General features: G+C 41.7%; 1 protein-coding gene across 1 annotated transcript in view; it reads left to right on the top strand.

Annotated features, from left to right (window-relative positions):
- PTPRQ (protein tyrosine phosphatase receptor type Q) overlaps window positions 1-20,051 on the top strand; it is a 1,500,794-nt gene that overhangs the window by 1,019,510 nt on the left and 461,233 nt on the right. The window contains exon 43 of the mRNA XM_078647981.1: window positions 1,315-1,641. Coding sequence (XP_078504107.1) covers window positions 1,315-1,641 — 327 coding nt within the window. The remainder of the gene's footprint in view (window positions 1-1,314; window positions 1,642-20,051) is intronic.

Here is a 20,051-nt window from a genome sequence, read left to right as displayed (position 1 = left end):
AGCATGTTGGAACAGTAAAATAAAGCATCACTACGCTTGTATGCATTATGACCCTCTTGTCGGCCTGTCCATGGCACAGGTGTGTTCATGCATCATGATTTATGCATTTGCATGCTACCAGTAAAGAAGCACTTGCAAAGCAACACCTTAACCATTTGAACAGAGATCTATGGGCTTTGCTAATGCTTTTTGAATTTACCTTCAAATAGTTTTTGATTATAGTGGTGTAGTAGAAGAAATAGTACAACATATATGCATTCCTCTATTTTTGTATTTTTCAGTTTTATAGCAATCCAAAATAGTTTTTTACAGAACAAGCTCTCAACTGAATTCCAAACGTGTACATTGCTATTAAAAATACTGCTAAAATCAATTTGTAGAGATGTCACAATCACTCTTGCATAGAGTGTATGTACATTGTGGGAAACAATATGCATGTAAATGGCCTGTACGCAGATGGACTTTTGTCATGTGATCTGCAGTGCATTACGCCCTTGTCAGTGTTGTTTCTTTTAGTAAATACAGTGAACAATTTAAGTGGTATTTTGTAGAAAATATGTAATTTCATTGGCTGATCTGTGTCTTATTAGTCAGTGCTCTTTATTTCTTTCAGTGCACATATATTATTTCGGAAAAAATGTGATCTTTAAGCATTTGATTAGAGATGAATGTATTTTTTCTAATTTCATTGCACAATATTTATATAGTAACATGCTTTTGTTAGACTGTGGACTCTTTAACCTCAACCACACTTTTAATTTACAGGAAAGATTCTCTTTTCAATTGTTTGTTACTGCAGATTCCTTTAACATATGTTCATCATTTTCTTTGTGTTCTGATGTAAATGTGTTTGATTGTCATCGCTAGATAAGCTAACTGAAATGCAAATTTAAACAAGAATTAATGTAACATGATTTAAGCTAACTTACGTTAAACGTAGTGCTCATGCTAAACTTAATAGTAAATCTCTTTAACTTTACATTGCTTTTATAGCCTCATAGTCAAAATAGTATTCGTTCATGAATTGCACTTTCGTCTGTATATGGTCAAGATGCTGAAATGTGGAAAATGTGATATAAAGTCCTCTAACTTAGCTAATTACTAAATAGGTAACAACCCTTTTTTATTTCCCAACTGAACAAATTCGCCTTTATAAAAATAGGAAATAAAATTAGAAATGATGAAATTTAATTTGAAAATAATTTGATCATTATAAAACTGAGATCTTGAAATATTGTTATTCGTATTGTTATAACATGTCTATTTAACTGCGTTACAGAGTATAGCAATGAATAATACATTTTTCTTTTGTAGTGCCCTCTGCTCCCAAAGATATTAGTTTTTCTAACGTTTCTTCCACAAGTATCACTTTGAGATGGACAAGACCAGATTATGTCCCTGGTTATTTAAGGAACTACAAAATCACAACACAACTGCAATCCACCAACTGCAATAAATGGGAACCGGCAGGATGCGTGCAATCCACTCGAGAGCACTATCTGTATGATGATGGTTACCTCATAGAGAAGACAATGTCTGAGTTGAAAAAGTTCAGATGGTATAGATTTAATGTTGCTGCTAGCACCAGTTCTGGATACGGTAGCTCTTCTGCTTGGATTTCTACACAAACGCTGCCTGGCTGTAAGTAAGGGTGTCTTTCTCTTGTTTCGTCCTCCCTATTATTTTGCTATGAGCAAAAAGGTACAGAGCTAAAAACAAACACAGACATGTACATTGAAACCTGTACTTTAGACCAACGCTTAACAAAGTCCACTTGTGCCACACAAAAAAGTCTGCATGCCAACTGTATGGACAGATAGAATTTAAACATGTTTCATATCACATGACAAATAACACTCTATTGCACATAAGAAGCATTCATAAACTATGGGTGCTTCTTCTTTATTACTTTGCCAATATTAAATGCGGAAGAAATGAAATCTCGATCAATTAGGGATCACCACACTGTAAGGGCTGTCAGAACAACAAGTTCAATATTACCAACCTTCATGTATAGACTAGACTCTACAGTATCGAAACCCAACAAATCCTGAAGGTAGGCATACACTGTTTGGTTTTCGGATACATCATGGAACTGAAACTACACTGGTGTTGGCTATGGACTGTGTTAGGTAGCTAGTGGATGAAGGGCAAGGCACAGCTCTGATCCTGTTGGATGTACCCACGTCCTTCAACACAATCTCCCCTTCGCTGCTGATTGACCTCCTACAGGAAATGAACATTACAGATAGAGCCTTGGCACTGTTGTTCTCCTCCCTTAAGGATAGCTGCCAGAGAGTGATGTTGAAAAAGTATCATTCTAATGTCTTTTTCTTGCCATATGGAGTATCACAGGGCTAATCTTTGAGCCCTGTACTAATTAATCTCTCTGTTTCTCCACTTGCCACCATCATCCGTGCCTATGGACTACATGCAATATAATACGCCGATGGCACCCAAATTATTGTGTCGATCCCTATGAACGCGGCAGCTACCATAGCTAATTTTTCACATTGTATGTCCGTGGTAGCAGGATGGATGAAAAGGAATTTCCTGAAACTTAGTGGGGAAAAAAACTAGGTGTTGCTCTTCAGGGTCTATCAGAAACAACTAGAGAGTATTGCAATCTATAAAATAACTACACTTAAATAGGAGAAACGGTGAGGGAACACGTTCACCAACACCCCTAAGTGTCACATGCAAGCCTAAACAACTGTGTCAAAAAGAGTGGTGAGTATACCAGAAAGGAGAAAAAGGGACCCTCAGGCACCCATATCAGGTAGGTAGCCGTTTGTCTTCATCGGGTTCCCATAGTTAGTATGTGTAAAAGTACCACAAACAAAAAGGTGCAAATTTAAAATGAGTATAGATCACTCCCTCAACCAACAATTTTAATAAAGGGGTTATTCGAACTCAATTAAAACCAATGTGCTTAAACGGACAGTTCAGAGTTAAGTAAATTTGAACCCCCTGTCCTAAAAAACGGTCGACATGTTTCAGCTTTCTGGTCTTCTTCGACCCAGCATTCCTGAGGACCAGTAATAAAAAGAAGAAACTCACCCAGCGAGGCAGTACACCCCCTAAAGTGTCTACTCACGTTGGATGTATGTTCAAAAGAATGTGTTTTTACCAACTTTTGTCCGTTGTTAAGGTAAAAAACTCGGATGCGTTACCTCTGTTATATGAGGATTATGGAATCTGTAAAAAATCAATGGACAGAACTCATAACCATTCGTAACGCAAACATTATTTAGCTTATATAGTTAATCACAGTTATACCTACTAGCTACCCAACCATCACCCTGTGACACAGTCAAACCCATGTGTATTAATTCAAAAGCATAAAAATTGCATAAAAATTGCCCTCGCCGGTATGCTGGACAAACGTGCACAACTTCCCCCACTGTTGACCTTATTGAACGTGGAGTGGTGGATATAAAGACTTATTCCACAGCTAACCATTTAGGTGGTGCTATGTAGTACCAAATAATATTTATCACATTATTCGTACCTCATTGATCAGGGACCGTGGCTACTTGTTCCCGCCCTGTATACCCCTTTTGTAATACAATTTAAAAACAAACAGTTTTCCTTGAAAGCAAAGTCCGTACAGACCACTGGTCTCACTGTTCATATTAACATAGTTACATCACGCTTGCAAAATCGGAAAATCCTAGATTCTGTATTTGCATCACTTAATATCTTCGAACTCACTCTGTTAGTATTCCAGTCTTTTCCTAGGTATTATGAAAGACAGGTTTTCTCATTAGGATCTGTTTAGGAAAAAACCGACAATCCAACTTAAGACCATTATCATTTTCTCTCATGTTAAAAATAAAAACTCGAAATCAATCGTTTGAAGGATTTTATATTAGGCTGACTCATTACAATTTTAAATAATGACTTACATTTTTAATCCTACGTGAATAACTCCATGAGTCCGTGGTGGAGGAATTCTTCACGTCAGCGTCTAGTTAGAATAACGTGACACAAGCGATTTTAATCCCCCATACAATGGAAACATAAGAGTTATCTACAATTAGTGTCCTAGATAGTGATGGCGACTCGGCTTTAATGGGGATTGCAATTAAAAGCCAGATGACGATTATAGGTCCGACCAATCACAGTAAACAAGAAATGCTGGCTAGCGGCGATATAATTGCTCAGATGCTACTGGTTGTTGCTCTAAGCCAGTACTGCCTAGCAAAGCATATAGCTAGAAAAACGGATAAACGTGCTCGTTTACTCACTAGCTTGCTGTCGGCTCCCCACACTTCCACCTAATTCTGGCTCATCCACGGCTCGAAGAACAACTCGAGCAGCGGTCCGGAAGTGCTTTTGAGCTCCCACAATCCCGCGTGACCTACGTGCTTCCCTATCACGTGATCGGCTCAGGCTGTGGATGCCTAGAAATTTAAAGCAATAGCAACCTCATTGTCAATGTACACTATATTATGCATTAAGGAGCACCAAAAAGCATAGCACACAATCAGCCTTCGTACTTTTAAGGCTTCAATCTTTCTGAAGAAGACAGATAGTCCTTATTTTTGTTAATGTGCGTCCTCGAAGAAACGGGTCACCGGTCTGGAGCAAACAATGACTAACGATTAGCCAGATTCTCCACACACAAACCCGAAACAAAACAACCCGGAAGCCCTAATCACTCAGACTTAACTGAAAGCACTAGTGTCAAGAACAGAAGGATCAAAACAAACGGGTGGGGGGAGAGAGAGAGGGATATTGAAGGGGGCCCTTTCCCATATGATCCTCTTCTGCAAGTATGTGTTTACAAAAGGGCCCCTGCTAAACCCTGTGTGTATCTTTTAAAGAGCCACTCCGATTAAGATCAATTTCTTAAGTGATATTCCTAGGCAGTCATATGTTAACGTCTCATCACTGACCCCCACGGGATATCATCATTAAGTCCTTGCCGATTGGTTGCCAGACGATGCACCCATCTTTGTTCTTTTTCGAACAAAAATCTCTCACTACTGTGTTCTAGATGTTCTATGATGGTCCAAATTAAATCGTTCGGACCGTGCCCCATTTCAAGGTAATGTGCTGTCAATTTCGTTGTATTTCTCTGGCATCTAATATTGCTGCGATGTTCTCCTATTCGGAGCTTAATTTTTTGTGTAGTCATGCCCACGTATCTTAATTGACATGGGCAGACTATCAAATATACTACGTTACTCGTATTGCAGTTTGTGTGACTTCTCAGGTGCCAGAGTTTACCTTCTTCTAAACTTAGGGTTTTCGTTGCCGTGGTCAGATGACAAACACTGCACCCCCCACATGGATAGTGGCCCACCACTGGTGGAAGCCCCCAGGTGGTAAGTACGTTTGGGATAGGTGTTGTGTCCTTTTTGTTGATGGGGCGAGTGTGTACTAATGCATCCTTTAGGCTTTTCTCACGCCTGTAAGAAAAGAGTGGTTTTTGCCACTCAAAACCATTGCTAGTCAGTATTCTCCATTGTTTATTTATAGTCCGATTTACTACGTTCGAGATGTTGCTATATGTAGTTACACATGTCAACGGTGTTTCAGGTTCTCCTTCTCTTGTGTCAGCTTCTAGTAAGGCTTCGCGATTCTGATTTCTCGCCCGTTTGCAACTTTTCTTTAAGATTTTGGCTGGATACCCTCTGTCTGAAAGTTTGTTGGTCAAATCCTCCGCCTGTTTCTTGAAATCGGTGATGTTACTACTGTTCCTACGGAGACGTAGGTACTGTCCGAAGGGTAGATTTTCCCGCAAGGGGCGCGGATGGAAACTCGTAAAGTGGAGCAGATTATTTTTGCTGGTGGGTTTGTGAAACGTCTTAGTAGTCAGGTGATCAGCAGTTTTGGTGATCGTCACATCTAAAAACTCGATGCTTTCTCGGCTGTGCTGATGAGTAAACCTCAAATGTGGGTCACAGGTATTGACCCAATCAAAGAAGGCCAAAAGGCTCTCCTCGGTACCCTTCCATATTAGCAACACGTCATCAATGTACATCTGCCACAGGATAACATTGAGAGTGTAAGGGTTGGTGTTACACAAAATATGGGTTTTCTCAAAATTGTAGACATACAACCCAGCAATGCTAGGGGCAAAAGTACTGCCCATTGAAGTACCAGTCTTTTGCAAGTAGATCTGATTTTGGTACTGGAAATAGTTACGTTTTAACGCCAGAGTAGCACACTCAATGACAAACGTTTTAGAAGTGTTGTATTCCCATGTAGATTGGTCCAAAGCGTCCGCAAGAACCGTCAAAGTAGCATCCTGGGGAATACACGTATAAAGGCTCTCTATGTCTAATGAGACAAGAAAACAAGATTCCTCCGGTAGTTTAACTGTCAAAAGCATTGACTCTTGGTATCCTTTATATAGGTGCTTGTTGACTGAATCAGGGGCTTAAAGAAAAAATCGCAATATTTCGAAAGGGGTTCTAAAAGAGACCCAATGCCTGAAACAATCAGTCTACCAGGGGGTGGAGACCGGTTCTTATGAGTTTTCGGTAGACAGTAGAAATATTGAACTTTTCCTTCAGAATTTGTCAGGAAATCTGCTTCGTGTTTGCTGATATAGTCATCTCGCTCAGCGGTCATCACTAGTTCTACTATCTCATCCCTCAGTGATGATGATGGATCCTCAGTCAAAATTGTGTAACTTCTTGTGTCACCAAGGAGGCGTCTGCATTCAGCATCATATGCAGCAGTGTCCTGTATGACGATACCTCCGCCTTTGTCGGCGCTTTTAATTACAATATTAGGGTCATTTTTTAGGGACTCTATGGCTTTGTATTGAGCACCTGTTAGATGTTTGAAAGATGTCGGTTCCACAACGTTTTCCACTTCCCGGAACACCGCTTGTTCGAAGGCAATTAAGCCTGCCGGAACAAGATGTGCCGGGGGGGGTAAAGGTTGATCTGTTTCTAAAGTTGGTATCACTGTTAGGGGTTTGGCTTTCCACTGTTTCTCGATTCTCAAAGAAAGCTTTCAACCGCAATATTCTAAAAAACTCACTGAGTTCACAAAACAGTTTGAAACGATCTAGGCGTGGTGTTGGTATAAAGCCTAACCCTTTCTCCAAAATCGATTGCTCATCCGGATTTAAGATTCTACTTGACAAATTAGTGACTAAACTTGTGCATTGCTGGGACCCACTCTCTGTTCCTGCGTCTTGCTGCGTGTATTGTCTCCCACTGCCTCTGGGATTTGCCAACGGACTTGGTTCCCTCCACGTCTCTTGCCTCGGCCTCTCTGGCCAAACCCTAAAAAATGAGGGGGATACATATTCGATTGAAATTGTGGGGGTGGTGGAACAAAATGTGGATTTCATCCCATCTGTGGTGGAAACGGTGGGAGACTATAAGGATTTGGATAAAAAACGTCATTCCCTTGTTGTTGACATGGGAACCAATTTGAGTTATTTTGTGGTCTTTTTCCTCTGCCTCTACCCCGTTGTTTATTGCCAGAGCTCCCTACACTTGACCCACTGGAATTAGAATCATCTGAGACATCAGAATTATAGTTGGTACGGTCAGGTGGGGTATACTCTGCACTAGCATAGGGGTAAACTTTTGCATGTGACCATTTTTTTAAGTCTTTTTGAAACTGATGGATTTTAGACTGTGCCAAATTATCCTTATATTCGTTCAGTTCTTTATTGAACTCCTCTATTTTTTTCTTTAAACCCGTAACCGTGGTCTTAATGTGGGCTTCTGTAGCCTGAATCTCAATCAATAGGGCCTCCGAAAGCCGAAGTGCTGTTTTTATAATTAGGAGAGCCCAGTCATGAGTACAATGCCAAGCTATCTGGGCCCACTCTTTTCTAAATACACTGTCCTCTAGGAAAATACGGGGTGCATTGTTCACTAACAAACCTTTGGGAGCAATCTTATTAGTCAAGTACTCTTTCATCATAGTGCCATGTAGAATGGCCCTTGTCCGACTCTTTTTTGTTCACTTAATTTATCCCAATCTGTGGTTTGGGATATCGTCTGCGCCACCAAGGGGTCTGCAAATAAAGTTGGATCATTTAGGATGGCATCAGCCTCCTCTCTTGAAAAAGAGAGACCTGAATCTTCAGGGTGCAAGCCTCGATTTGGAATAACTGGTGGCCAGACACTTTAGGCATCTTGCCTGCTTCAGCTATAAAGGTCAAAAACCTTGGGGTGATCCTTGATAGCGAACTCTCTCTAAATGGACAAGCTAGTCATATAGTTGCAACTTATTTCTGGCTACAAGAAGGTTAAAGAAAATGTTCCTCTTTATTCCCTTCCCAACGTGGAAGCAGGTCACTCTCGCTCTGGTTATGTCTAGAATTGATTACTGTAACACCCTTTATCTGCATTCTAATATCAATCCCTGGCAAAATTACAGGTAGTGCAGAACAGTCTTCCTAGGGCGATTCTTGACATTGCCAAGTGCCAGTCAGCTTTTGCTGGGCTGCTTAAGTTGCACTGGCTCCCTTTCAAAAAGTGTATCATGTTTAAGGCCATTTGTATTGTACATACGGCTCTTCATCAAGTTAGTCCAGCTGGGATCAAGGAGGTTTTCCACCGATATATTCCAGGCAGAACTTTCCATTCAGTCCATTGGAATCTGGTTACCCTGCCTAGAGTCCAGTAAATGAGATGGGGTGGCAAAGCTTTCTCAGTCGCTTCAGCCAGACTCTGGAACTCGCTTCCCCAGTCTTTGACTTCGACTAAAGGACACTTCCTTTTCAGAAAGGCACTAAAGACATGGTTGTATACTTTATAGGTAGACCTTATAGTATGGTAAGTGTTTAATTGGCCACTAGTCTGAAGCAGATTGATGTGACTACAGCACTTTGACGCCCGCAGGCAATTGTGACACTTTATAAATCCTGGTCAGATCAAATCAAGTCAGGGATGTAGATTTACTTTTCTAAACTATATATCTGCTTACCTCGACAATATGGTGGGAGTCGAAGTATGTGCAGGTTGATTAAAATTAATATAGAACATCCCCAGAAGTGTACTTACGTGGTATTTTGTGCTCATAAAGTCATTAAAAACGAAAAAACAGGTTTCAGATTTGTATCATCCACAACCACATTTTGAGGATGCTCTTATATGTGCGCATTTTATTTGTTATGCACTTTTATTATTTTGACACCGGTGCGCTTTGAAGCTACCTTCCAACTGTTGTTTGTTTCCAGGCAAGCTCCTCTGATGTTCAGACTCTCCTAAAAACAGTTTTCTTATCTTTCAAGTGCTAGCAGGGGATGAAAAGCATGCTGCTTGGAAACGAGCAGGAAGATCAAAAGACAGAAAACTTGAATTTAACCACATTCATAGCATGAAATGAGAAAGTCGTAAGCATTAAAAATGCAATGAAAAATTCAGTTTTTCTCTCTAAAAAGAAACCACTTGAAATTCCCTCTGCACCAGGCCTCCTTCAAAAACGAATGCCGACAAACTGTTGGTGTTTTGCACAATTAACTTTGGTTTCCGAACATTTAAATATAAAGTATATAATATTATTTCGCCTCCTTATCTAGATCTGTACGTATCAGATATTTCTAAAAACAAATGACTAAATAGCTTCTTGCAAGCGTGATATAAATCAACAATATGGAGAAAACATTTAAAAAGTGACCCACGGTGTCATATATTTAATTCTCCCCATCACTTATCCTACCAAGTGAATTTGACTGCGCTCATTCATATATCTTTTTCCTGGCATAAAGTTTACGTATGCCTGGAAGCAGTGCGCATACAAGTCTGCATGCTTCACAGAAGACCAAGCCACAAGCCTAAGTGAGCATACATGATGGGAGGAGGTGTGTCAGAAAAGGGGACAAAGAGCCACAATATATATATGCTTTACACCAACAAGATCATGAATAAATGCTTAATATAATTTCCGTAATAGAAGCATTAGGAAAGCAGGCCTGAGTCAGCAGTAAACGTGAATTCTAGGCGGTAACTTGAGTAATTGAAGCAATAGATATATATTATGCATTCCAGAAAAAGGAACTTGGAATGCAAGCACACCAACACATCCATAAATATAGTTTATACTTTCGGTCGTTTACTCTATTTTTCCCATAGATTGTTGTGAGTTAGCACTAGAATGTCTAGAAAAACACTGGCCAGTTTCTGCTCCTCCCTGCTTATCTCTTACGATTATTGGTATTTCTTTTTCAAATGAATTACAGCGTTTCATTGCAGTATGTTGTGAAGCTTTTAAACTTTTAACATGTATTTAAGTGAGGTTAGTATTTAGAAGGGCCTTGCATCTCAAGGCTGTGAGCATCAACCTTAACTTGTTTGAAGGGGGAAAGGTGTGACTTACTCAGTCCACGTCATACACTGAGTATAGATTAGCCTGGACCTCACACTCAAAGTGCATCACAAGAGTAGTGTTAGATTTATTCCATTACAGTGAAAATAAATGTGGCCCAATAATACATCTCATTGTAGCCAGTGTACAATAAAGACAAATTCCCATGTGTATTGCTACAGTGCAGTGAGTCTGTCTCAGTACATGGGTACATGGACATAACCTGTTGTGCTGTGGTTGTGGTTAAATGCCTTTTTTATAAGACCTGCACATGACAAAAAAAGTATGTTATAAAGTATACATGCAGATCAGCTGAGTGCAATATGCACTTTGTTACCAATGTTGAACGCAGTCAAGATTTTCATCGCATATGTTCTAACCTTTCCCACACTCATTCAACAATGGTAATAAATAGCACATTACACTGTGTGCATCTGTTTAAATATTGTCATTTATGGCCACACTATACTTATTAGCAGTTATGTATTTTTTGTATTACATGATTATTTTGGGGTAGTGGCATATGCTTCTCAATCACTCACTTTATACTGCCCTGTGTGGGCTGGGCCTTGCCTATGACCATGCTCTGCCCCATAACACAATGGTTACCACTTAAGGCAGTTCTCACCTCCGCAATAGTTGACACTTAGTTTAATACAATGAGTAGTGCATTTGGGGAGTAACTAATGTGTTGCTTACCAGAGCTTTAGGCTTTTTCCCGTCATTTTTATTTCATTATCATAATCACAGAGAAATACATCAGCAAAAGCATTTCAATAATGGTGTTATCCATACGAAAAGTGCTGATTCTTTTGATAATTTACAATCCCACCTCTGCCCTTACTGAAACCTAACAACATGTCTACTAGTCTAAAATATTGAAATATTCCTCCTTGTGTTGGGGTCACTTCAATACTTCGTGTCTAGTTACAGTTCGTATTTATTGCCACCAGTTGACTTGGTAGTTCGAAAATTGGATTAGTGCTGCACAAGTCTGTCCTTAATAATTAAACAGATTTAGGGATCTCAGTCTAGGAGGGCATGTGGGGGCTGGGGATCTCAGTGTAGGATGGCATGTGAGCGCTGAAGTACCTTCAGATAGATAGTTCAGTAATGAGCTCCTCTTTGTTTATTTATTTATTTATTTTATGAAACTTATAAAGTGCGCAAATGCCCTGAGCCGTCTCGGCGCTGCGGACGGAGGCAGTGTGATAGGCAGCTCTTTATTTTTCTTCTGAAGGCCATCAGATTTTGAGAAGCTCTGATCTCCAGCGGGAGGGAGTTCCATAGTTTTGTGACAGTGACAACAAAACGTTGGTAGCCCCAGGAGACAGTTTTGGTACGCGGCACTGACAGGAGAAATGCATTGGAGGAACAGAGTGGCCTGTTAGGAGTGTGGATGGCTAGACATTTCATCAGGAACTGGGGGCCTAGATTTCGGGAGGCTTTGTAGGCAATGCAGAGTGCTTTGAATTTGATACGATTCCTCACCGGGAGCCAGTGGTATTGTTTAATTACATGGGCGATGGACATGAATTTAGGAGTTCCAGACAGCATCCTGGCTGCTGCGTTCTGCACAGATTGCAGTTTTTGCATGACCCTTTTCTGGGCGTTAGACAAGAGTCCGTTGCAGTAACCCAGGGAAGACATCACCAGTGCACCAACCAAGGTCCTGCCTGCATTCAGAGGGATAATTTCAAAAAGGGGGTGATGATGGACAGAGTATCTGAGTTAATCAGAACACTCCTACCCAGTCAACAGATCAGGGCTTGATCCATCACCGTTTTTTAGCTCACTGCACCATCCCAGTTGAGAACCTGGCTATATGCAAATTAGTCTGTCCCTGGCCCAGTGCATCATGGGAACAGGGCAGACCAAACTACCAAGCCAATTCTTCACTGGAAAGGAAACAAGCTTCCGGAGACCGGTTTCTGGCATTACAGCCGTCTTCGGCCCGGCTTGCTTGAATCCTGATGGTGCAATGAGCAAGGGACTCATGTCTGAGCATACCCTTCCACACTCATGGTGGCCAAAATAATTTCAAAAAGGGGGTGATGATGGACAGAGTATCTGAGTTAATCAGAACACTCCTACCCAGTCAACAGATCAGGGCTTGATCCATCACCGTTTTTTAGCTCACTGCACCATCCCAGTTCAGAACCTGGCTATATGCAAATTAGTCTGTCCCTGGCCCAGTGCATCATGGGAACAGGGCAGACCAAACTACCAAGCCAATTCTTCACTGGAAAGGAAACAAGCTTCCGGGGACCGGTTTCTGGCATTACAGCCGTCTTCGGCCCGGCTTGCTTGAATCCTGATGGTGCAATGAGCAAGGGACTCATGTCTGAGCATACCCTTCCACACTCATGGTGGCCAAAATAATTTCAAAAAGGGGGTGATGATGGACAGAGTATCTGAGTTAATCAGAACACTCCTACCCAGTCAACAGATCAGGGCTTGATCCATCACCGTTTTTTAGCTCACTGCACCATCCCAGTTCAGAACCTGGCTATATGCAAATTAGTCTGTCCCTGGCCCAGTGCATCATGGGAACAGGGCAGACCAAACTACCAAGCCAATTCTTCACTGGAAAGGAAACAAGCTTCCGGGGACCGGTTTCTGGCATTACAGCCGTCTTCGGCCCGGTTTGCTTGAATCCTGATGGTGCAATGAGCAAGGGACTCATGTCTGAGCATACCCTTCCACACTCATGGTGGCCAAAATAATTTCAAAAAGGGGGTGATGATGGACAGAGTATCTGAGTTAATCAGAACACTCCTACCCAGTCAACAGATCAGGGCTTGATCCATCACCGTTTTTTAGCTCACTGCACCATCCCAGTTCCGAACCTGGCTATATGCAAATTAGTCTGTCCCTGGCCCAGTGCATCATGGGAACAGGGCAGACCAAACTACCAAGCCAATTCTTCACTGGAAAGGAAACAAGCTTCCGGGGGCCGGTTACTGGCATTACAGCCGTCTTCGGCCCGGCTTGCTTGAATCCTGATGGTGCAATGAGCAAGGGACTCATGTCTGAGCATACCCTTCCACACTCATGGTGGCCAAAATAATTTCAAAAAGGGGGTGATGATGGACAGAGTATCTGACAAGAGTCCGTTGCAGTAATCCAGGGAAGACATCACCAGTGCACCAACCAAGGTCCTGCCTGCATTCAGAGGGAGACACGGCAGTATCTTTTTAATCATTCGAATTTTATAAAACGAGGCTGAGACAATTGTGTTGGCATGTGACGCAAAAGCCAATTTGTCATCAAATGGTATACCTACATTTCTGACCTTAGAGACTGAGTTAGGTGGAGGACCGAGAGCCTCTGGCTACCAAGAGCTGGACCAGATAGGAGACAGCTTACCAAAAATCATAACCTCCGTTTTGTCGGAGTTGAGTTTAAGACAATTGCTGGCTATCCAACTACTGATGGCCAGCATGCCCTTTTGGAAGCTTTCCGCCACCTTCTCTCCATTGTCCTTTATGGCGATCACCGGCTGTGTGTCATCTGCGTATGATGTAAGGTCCATCCCATGTGCCTTGATGATTCTGGCTAAGTCCGACACGTAGATGTTAAAAAGCGTCAGACTTAGGGATGAGCCCTGAGGAACACCACACGGTAGTGTCATCTGGGCAGAGCGAAAGTTGCCCAATGTTAAAGTCTGGGTCCGATTGGAGAGGAATGAGGACAGCAGATCTCTTGATTTTTCCTGTATACCTATCACAGTGACACGGTCGATTGGAGTATTATGATCGACCGTGTCAAATGCCGCAGAAAGGTCAAGCAGAATGAGAACTGCAGTCCCTCCCTGGTCAAGGATGACTCTTATTTCCTCTGATGCCTTAATTAATGCAGTCTCAGTGCTGTGACTTTTTCGAAATCCAAATTGGGTATCATCTAGCCGATGATGGTCCTCTATGAATTTAGAAATTTGAAGGTTCATAGCTTTTTCAATGACTTTGGCTGGGTAGGGCAAACTGGCAATGGGCCTGTAGTTTTTGGTATCCTCCGGATCCAGATGGGATTTTTTCAATAGCTGTTTTAGTATGGTGGTTTTCCAGGCAGTTGGATATTTCCCAGAGGAAAATGAAGCATTACAGATTTCCGTTAGTACAGGGGCTATTATTTCTGTAATAGATACAAGAACAGCTGGTGGACAGGGGTCAATGGCTGAACCGTATTTAATAGTAGTCATGATATTAGTAATTTGTGCTACACTGACTTTTTGGAATTGAGCTAAGACCTGAGCTGGAGGATCTGTAACTGCACATTGAGCAGAAGAATTTCCTTGAACAGAGAAATTGGCGGAGATATTGTTTACTTAGGAATTACATAATGTTTGTGTGGGTGCAGGAGCAGCTACTGACTCTGGATGTGTTAGTTTGGTGACTACTTGGTAAAGTTGTTTGTTCGAATTTTTGGCCAGTTCAATCTGCGCTGTAAAATAAGTACTTTTTTCTTTAATGATCATTAGTTTATATTTTGCTAATTTACTCTTGTACAGAAGTTTTTCTTGTTGGCATAAGATTTACACCAGTGTCTTTCTTGATTTCTGCACTTTTGTTTTTGTTCTCTGAGAGCAGGGGTGAACCAGGGGGCCGATGCGAGGCTTCCAAGGGTTGATTAACCTCTCCTATATTCAAGCGTTGAATCTTTTTACAAAGAATTTATCACCGTCCGGTGAAGAATTCGGATGTGAAGTGCCGCAGCCGCGATCACTTGAAGAGCATAACAGCAACCGTCTGTCTCTCTCCCGTTAGGATTTACTAACGGGAGAGAGACAGACAGAGAGAGAGAGACAGACGAATATAGGAGAGGTTAATCACCCCTTGGAGGCAACGAGTAAGACGCCTCGAGTACTAACCTTCAGGTTGTTCCCCCCCCCCCATGTCCTGATGAAGACCCGAACCGGTCGCTAATAAGACAGCACCATGTCCCAGGGTCGAAACGTTGACGTTATTCCACCAATTGGTCCTCACTGCATCTCAACAGAAAAATATGAATAATTACACTGTTTGAGAAATTTGAAGTTACTGTTGGACCTGTGTTTTTAATTGCATTTCTATGAAACTGTATCACTATATCAGTCACAGCTAATCACTGATCACGTTTATTCACTCGTGCACCTTTTCTACTGTTATTATTATTACTGTGTGGACAACCGAACTTTTAATGTTTAAAAAAACCTTGCAAAGTGACTGAATAATTACAACTTTGCTTTCTGTTAAAAACGTGTGGTGTGTGAATTTTTCATGAAAGTGATTCCATGAAGTCTGTAGGTAGTATAAGATTTAGCACCTTCTGACCTTTGTTATTTTAAGTGACTAGTGTTTTTTTGACAAGTGTTGCATGGAGTGTACACTGTTGTTATTAGCTACTTTTTAATACTCTGTGGTGTATTTCTCGTGAGAGTTTCAGTGCCTGCAAACAAAGTGGTACAGAGTAAACTCTCTCCCTAGAGTAAACACTGTTTACGGTACTCTCTTTTCTCCTCAAATCAAATTTCTTTCTCACTGTAGGTTTGGTGACTGTGAGGGGTTTGATACAGATAAAAGCTGTCCCTAATAGGGCGTTCATTTTGGAACAGATGTTGAGTATCTTGAGGAATTTTGCTTTCAATGAGCAGTTGTATACATACCGAACACCGTCTGTAGAGAGGGATTGTATCTGTGGTCGATTGTTGATGTGAATTAAGGTACCCATGAAGTATATGGTATAGGGTCATTGGTGCCCATAGCACATGCTTGCTACACCTACAGGATTGTATCTGTGATGATATTAATGATGCTTCATAATATTCTGAGCTATTTTGAACTAAGCTAGCCTGGCTGATGAAGGATAATACCCAGAAACCGGTCCCAGGATACTTGTTTCCGGTCCAGGGAGGACCTGGCTTGGCAGTTCGGTCTGGACTGTTCCCATCAGGCACATGGTCAAGACTGATTTGCATATGGCTGGTTCTAAACTGGAGTGTCATGGTGAGCAAAAGAACAATGGATTTAACCCAGATCTCTTGACTGGGGGTGAATGTATGGTTTATTCAGCATTCCGTCCATCATTTGTTTGCGTAGCACTTTTTACCCTACGTGGGATGGGTATGCCCAGACGAGGTTCTCATGCTCACTGTGCCACTGGAATCAAGTTAACCTGGATGATGAAGGGTAATAACCAGAAACCGATCCCAGAATGCTTGTTTCCAGTCCAGGGAGGACCTGGCTTGGCTGTTCGGTCTGGACTGTTCCCATGAGGTACAGGGTCAAGACTGATTTGCACATGGCTGGGTCTAAACTGGGGTGGCATGGTGAGCAAAAGAACAATGGATTTCACCCCGATCTCGTGACTGGGGTTGAATGTATGATTTATTCTTCATTCCATCCATCATTTGTTTGGATAGTCATAAATGATGTCATAGAATATGTCACTTGTGATGTCATTTGTGAGGTCATAAGCAGTGCATGGCGGGGGCGCCAGTTATAAGTAGCTCTGCAAACAATACGTTGTACATTTTGTTTTTTTTTAGTTCAAAACATTAATGTTTTCGATGAGATATTCACCTACCTATATCACACTTTAACCTTTTGTTTTTTCAGGGAATTTCTAACATGTTTTTTAAACAAAAACAGATGTTTTTATCACACATAACTATAATGTTACTTTAACCATTGTTTTTCTCAGTGAGGTATATATATATATATATATATTATATATATATATGTATATATATATATATATATATATATATATATATATATATATATATATTACCTACTGGCGGTCGCCAGTAGATATATATAGTTAGGATTTTTTCTCTATGGGATTTTTGAAAATTCTATGTCTAATAACTTTGGCGTTTGTGGACGGAATTGGCTGAAATTTTCAGGAAAATGGAACATTTTGTTTCTGAGCAGCAACTGAAAATTTGGGGGGGGTTTGTCAAGGGGGGGCTGAGAAAAAAGGGGGGTCCCAAAACGTGTTTTTCCCATGTTAATTTCCATAGGGCGGTTGGCCTCACTTGTAGCCCGAACGGCTGAATGGATTTCCACGAAACTTGGCAAAATTGTAGATATTGTTTGCCCGATGTGCCTTTGCTAGGTCTCAAGATATATGCTCCTGTGAATTTTGAGTAAATTAGGTTTAAAAAAAGATATATATCTAGAGCCGCGCCCCGGTGCGCGTACCGGGGAGCGCTTCGGGCGCGCCACGCGACTTGCGCACGGCAAGCTGATTGGTTCTCGGGTGTCTGTAAACATTCGAAACAGTCCGCAGCGGCCGCCATCTTGTATCTCGGTAGGATTGAGACACAAGAGGTGGCAAAAATCAAAGGGGGAAATGAGCAAAAGGGGGCAGGGTACACCCCCCTGACCCCCTAGTTTTGATGTGGGGGCCATAAAAGGGTCCCGCGGGTAAAAAAATAAATAAAAAAAAATTCAATTTTCTCAGGGGGAGCGCCAGGTACGCGCACCGGGGAGCGTACGGGGGAGCGTACCATGGAGATAAAAAATGACACTTTTTAAAAAAAAAGAAATAGCATTTTTTTTATAAATTGGAGGTAGTTCTGAAAAGAACTTTTTTTTTGTTTTTGTTGTTTTATATTTTTTTAGACTTTTTAAAACGATTTTATATTTTTTTGGGATTTTTGTCAGGGGAAAAACAAAAACAGGGATTCCAAAACTGCTCAACAGGAGCAAAAAATTTTGAAAATTTAGGGACTGGCAGGGCAGCGGTGTTGCTTTTTCTTTATGGCAATGAGTTCAACACTCTGCTCCCCATAGCAGAGCAGTTCGTCACACTCCGTGCACAGAAATTTGATGCCTGCAAACACCGGCTGAATGTTAGGGACCATTCTTCCACGGGGTGGTCCCGAAGGTGTTGCTCCACCAGTGGAGGTGCTGCCGCCATCTGTGGGTAAATTCCGTGCCAGCTCTCTGACACTCTCCCTGGCAAAGTTGTTAGGGTGTCTTCTTTTCACATGCCTGATTAAATTAGCATTTCCAAAACTATATTTTTTCAGAGGATTGCCTCTGGATAAACTACTACCACATATTTTGCAGGTTACTTTTGGAGCGTTGACTTTTTTTTGTCCTTCAGGGATGTCATAAAATTTCCAGATGAAATGGGGTTTTTTCTTCTGCTGAGGAGGGTCCTCATCTAAAAATCCGTCTGAATCACTGCTGGATGACTCTCTTGCAGCCATTGCTGTACATCAGAAAAGTAGGAGATGAACAAAGTACACAGAACAGCTCTTGCTCTCTCCAAGTACAAAGCAATAGTGAGAGAAATGGGTGGGTTTCACACAATTTGGAAAAAAAAAAGTTCTGAACCAATGAAAAGTGTTATTTTAAAGTCACATGGTTTGACGCGCTTACGCTACGCGCCCCGGGGCGCGTCCCGGGGCGTGTTTCGTAAGCGCATCAGGGCGTTTACGTTGCGCGATCGTATGCGCTTCCGGGTGCGCTTACGCGGTGCGTCGTAAGACGCATCTCGCGGCTACGCGATACGTGTCTTATGACGCAAGGCGTGGTGGCTACGCAATACGTCACGATGTTGTTTTTGTTCGCAGCAATAGCGCTATCGGGACGCTCATCAGTACGCGCCCCGGGGCGCGCCGCAAGATTGCGCTTACCCGTGCGTTCACCGGTCCGTGCCCCGGGAGCGCACCAAAAAGAAATAAAAAAAAAAAATGACATAATTATACAATATAAAATTCGATTTAAAATGTATTATTTTTTAAAACTATAAAGATTTGCTATTAAAAAACCTATGAAATTCACTGAAAAAACCATAGGTTATAGACCATATATAGTTAGGAATTAGCATTTACAAAACCTTGAAAATTCACTGAAAAAACCATAGGTTATAGACCATATATAGTTAGGAATTAGCATTTACAAAACCTTATTTTACTCACACAAAACCATTGAAATTCCATATATAGTTAGTTGCACTAACTATATATCGCGCACCCGCAATCCACTGCTGATGATGTCACATATTACATCATTCATGACATGGTCAGTGACATCACTGATGACATCACTGATGACATCTCAAATGACATCACTGATGACATCACTGATGACAACATCCAGTGACTGTATGTTTCTGTAAAGTTAAAATATGTCTTACATATTGAAGAATGAGTGGATGTATAAGTGTCTGGATGAAGGATTTAGTAGGTGCATGACTGACTGTATAAGTGACTGATTAAATGTGTCTCACTGAGTGCATGGGTTAGTGACTAAACTGTTTTAAATTGTGCATCATTGTGTCTGTTGTTTTATAATCTGATGCATGTGTTGATCATTAGCTATATGACTAACTATATGGGTTATTGATTAGTTGCCCAAGTATTTGTATGGGAGACTGAGTGTGTGTGTGGGTGTCTGGGAGGTGTATGACTCTGTGCATAGATGTGTGAGCAGTTGATTCACTAGATGTATGGGTTCAAAAGTGCATGTGGAGGGGGAGGAGCCAAGATGGCGATCGGAACGGTCGCATAACCGCCTCGCTCCGTGATCTCTTCCTCCCCGCCACCTATCCTGTATTTCATCCTGTTCGGGGTGTTCCGAATTTGGTCACTGAGGAAGAGCCGTCACTTACCATCCTTCTCCGGGGCTCTGGCGTGCAGTGATTTCGGCGTCCTGCCCTGGTCACCTTGTTGGCCTTCCCGGCCCTGACGCCGGGGCCTCGAGTGCTGTGCCTGCCCGGAGATGTTCGGAGTGCCGGCGGTCCGGAACCGGTGGAGAGACCCGATG

The sequence above is a fragment of the Lissotriton helveticus genome, chromosome 1_1, assembly GCF_964261635.1.
Source record: "Lissotriton helveticus chromosome 1_1, aLisHel1.1, whole genome shotgun sequence".
NCBI lineage: Eukaryota > Metazoa > Chordata > Amphibia > Caudata > Salamandridae > Lissotriton > Lissotriton helveticus.
Note: the sequence above shows the minus strand (reverse complement) of the source record. Positions and strands in the feature narration are given on the sequence as shown.